Raw genomic sequence first — 2,767 nt, 5'->3', positions numbered from 1 at the left:
ATCAAGGACGGAGTATACAGCAAGCTGGTTCGAATCGCGGAAGGCGCAAGCCATTAAATGGAGACCACTAAATGCAGATCAGTTATTACCAGATATATTATCGGCCGCGGACCAGTAGCGTCATTGGCCGCAATAGGTCAGGTGAGTTTTTGTTTAATGTCGCGACCAGGGAAAAATGCCGGCCGGGGTAATAACGAAAGTGATCCAACCATAGAGGTTCGGGCGTGGACGTTCCGGACCGTTTCTCTGTTCGGTGTGTTGTCGCTCTCAATCCTTGCAAGTTCATTAAGTGGAGGGGGACTGACTGGAGCAAAGTGCGAGAATAAGAACAACGGGTTTTCGAACGATGCATTAGTGCGGAAGGTATTAAAATATGACCCAGTCCGAGCCACGGCGTTGGACCAAGTTGGTCGTGCTCATCTTTTTATTCCCTAAGTCGAGAATTTCATCTTTCTAGAAACGCTTCTTTGGTTTTAAAAGGGGATGTTGCATGCTCGACAGGTGCAGAAGTGTTCTGGACGCCGAAAAAATAAATTAGCTCTTAACTCTGTGCTTTGAGCCAGAGACTATTCACTGTAAATACGCATCCGTTGGATCCCTGGTTCAAAAACCGCTACCGGTCTGACATCGGCTTGTGGGCTTAGTGGGGTACAGGGGTAAACGTCCATGCAAATTGTCAACAAAAAGCTACCGACGGGCCCAGTCAGAAGCCTGTCCCGTCACGCGTCTAAGTGTTGGTGTCTAAGTGTTGGTGTCTAAGCTGTGTTCTTGATCGCCCCCGGTTGGCTTGCACCATTGAAATCCATGGAGGATGTGGGCTTACAAGGGGGTGAAATATTTATGCAGAGGCAAGCTGGAAGAGCTCAAGGACGGGGAAGTACCCAAGGTATGTTCTATAATTGACCACTCTTTCGCTACCGAAGTTGTTTTAGTATGATAGCAACGGCAAGCCGATATCAATTACCTATTTTCAAGATCGTTGGGACCGGCTGCTTAAGACGTTAACTATTATATCGAACCTGCTGGCAGGCGGATCAATAGGACTATTTGCCTGGCACTTGTCCGAGTTAGTGAATGCCCTGGTCGACTCCGAAGGGAATTGGAAGATTTGGATTGTTTACATGGCATTAGATTGTGTTCTACTTGGTGTGTTGTTGACTCTCGGTACATTTTTCGCTGAGTGGTCTGCTGAAAGACAGTTGTTGAAGATCAGGCAGAGATTTCTGAAAGAGGTCATGCGTCAGGACATCTCATATTTTGATGGCTACGATGCCACTGCTCTGGCTTCCAAGTTGATGATGAATACTCGGCTAGTCCGAGACCTCATTGGCATTCGCACATCAATGGCTTACATGTACATCGGCGTGATTGCCGCATTGCTTGAAGTTGCTTTTCAAAACCAGGCCGGTGTTGCCGGAGTGTCTTTGTGCGTGCTTCCCGTTATTGTCCTCTCAGGGTGGTGGGCAGGCAGAATCGAGTACAAAGCGACACTCAAGGTGAAGGAATCAAATGAAACCGCCAACAGTGTAGCACTCGAGGCCATTACCAACATGAGGACTGTGAAAGCCTTCAACATGCAGGACACCATGAAGGCGAGGTATGGCGTCTGTGCAGACACTGCGGAAACCGAAGTGAACAACGCCTCTGTCAAGACCGGGTTCGGCTACGGCATCTACTGGCTCTGCATTTTCTGTGCCAGCGCTTTTGGGTACTGGTACGGCTCGCATGTGCTGTACGAAGCGTCTATGAAGTTTTGTGAGGATATTGAAATTTGTGGGGAACCCGGTTCAATAATTGGCGCGTACATATCGGTGATTTGGGCTGCGTTTTACATTGGCAAGGTTATTCCCTGGATCTCAGACGTGCAGCAAGGAAACTTGGCTGTTCGGGAGACGGTTGCACTCTACGACCGGCGGAGTCTGGTAGACCCGTATAACCCCGACGGCATTACCGACTTGTCGAACGTCCAGGGGGAAATAAAGCTGGAGAACGTCGCCTTCGCCTATCCGACGCGCTCCGACGTACCGGTGTTCTCGCGGCTGAACCTCACGATACCCGCGGGGAAAAGTATAGCGCTAGTTGGAGCCTCTGGCTGCGGCAAGTCCACCGTGATTCAGCTCGTCATGAGGTTCTACGATCCGCAGTCCGGGTTGGTAATGCTTGACGGTCGCCCGCTTACTGAGTACAATGTGAAAGCGCTGAGGGAAACCATTGCCTGGGTTGGTCAGGAGCCGAAGTTATTCGCGTCGTCCATCGCCGAGAATATCGCGATTGGGAAACCTGATGCGACTCGCGAAGAGATTGAGGAAGTCGCGAGAAAAGCCAATGCGCACGAGTTCATCTCGGCCCTCCCGGATGGGTACGATACGTGGGTCGGTGATGGTGGCAACCAGCTGTCAGGTGGTCAGAAACAGCGGGTGGCCATCGCTAGAGCCTTGATTAAGAGACCCAAAATCCTCATCTTGGACGAGGCTACAAGTGCTCTGGATAACAAGTCGGAGCAGATGGTCCAGGAAACGCTCGACGACATTGTTGGCAAGTCCCAGATTACGACTATCATCATTGCACACAGGCTGACGACCGTCCGCAATGCAGATGTCATTGCCGTGCTGAACAACCCCACGGACAGGCACAGCAACTCCGGTGATGGTGGCGAGGAGGTGCTGGAAGAGATGACTGGGAGCTCTGTGGTGGAACTGGGGACCCATGAAGAGCTTAGCAAAATACCGGATGGCATTTATGCCGCCTTGGTCGCTATCCAAACAGA

General features: G+C 50.9%; 1 protein-coding gene across 1 annotated transcript; it reads left to right on the top strand.

The window, feature by feature from the left end:
- Positions 1 to 1,121: 1,121 nt before the first annotated feature.
- On the top strand, positions 1,122 to 2,647 carry GNI_168310 (putative ATP-binding cassette transporter; the record flags this gene model as incomplete). Its single annotated transcript, XM_011134937.1, has 2 exons — positions 1,122 to 2,531; positions 2,573 to 2,647. The coding sequence occupies 2 exons, from the start codon at positions 1,122 to 1,124 to the stop codon at positions 2,645 to 2,647; spliced, it is 1,485 nt and encodes a 494-aa protein (XP_011133239.1).
- Between the last annotated feature and the right edge of the window lie 120 nt (positions 2,648 to 2,767).

The sequence above is a fragment of the Gregarina niphandrodes genome (assembly GCF_000223845.1).
Source record: "Gregarina niphandrodes unplaced genomic scaffold scaffold00055, whole genome shotgun sequence".
In the NCBI taxonomy this organism is placed as follows: Eukaryota; Apicomplexa; class Conoidasida; order Eugregarinorida; family Gregarinidae; genus Gregarina; species Gregarina niphandrodes.
This window is presented reverse-complemented; position numbering and strand designations above follow the sequence as displayed.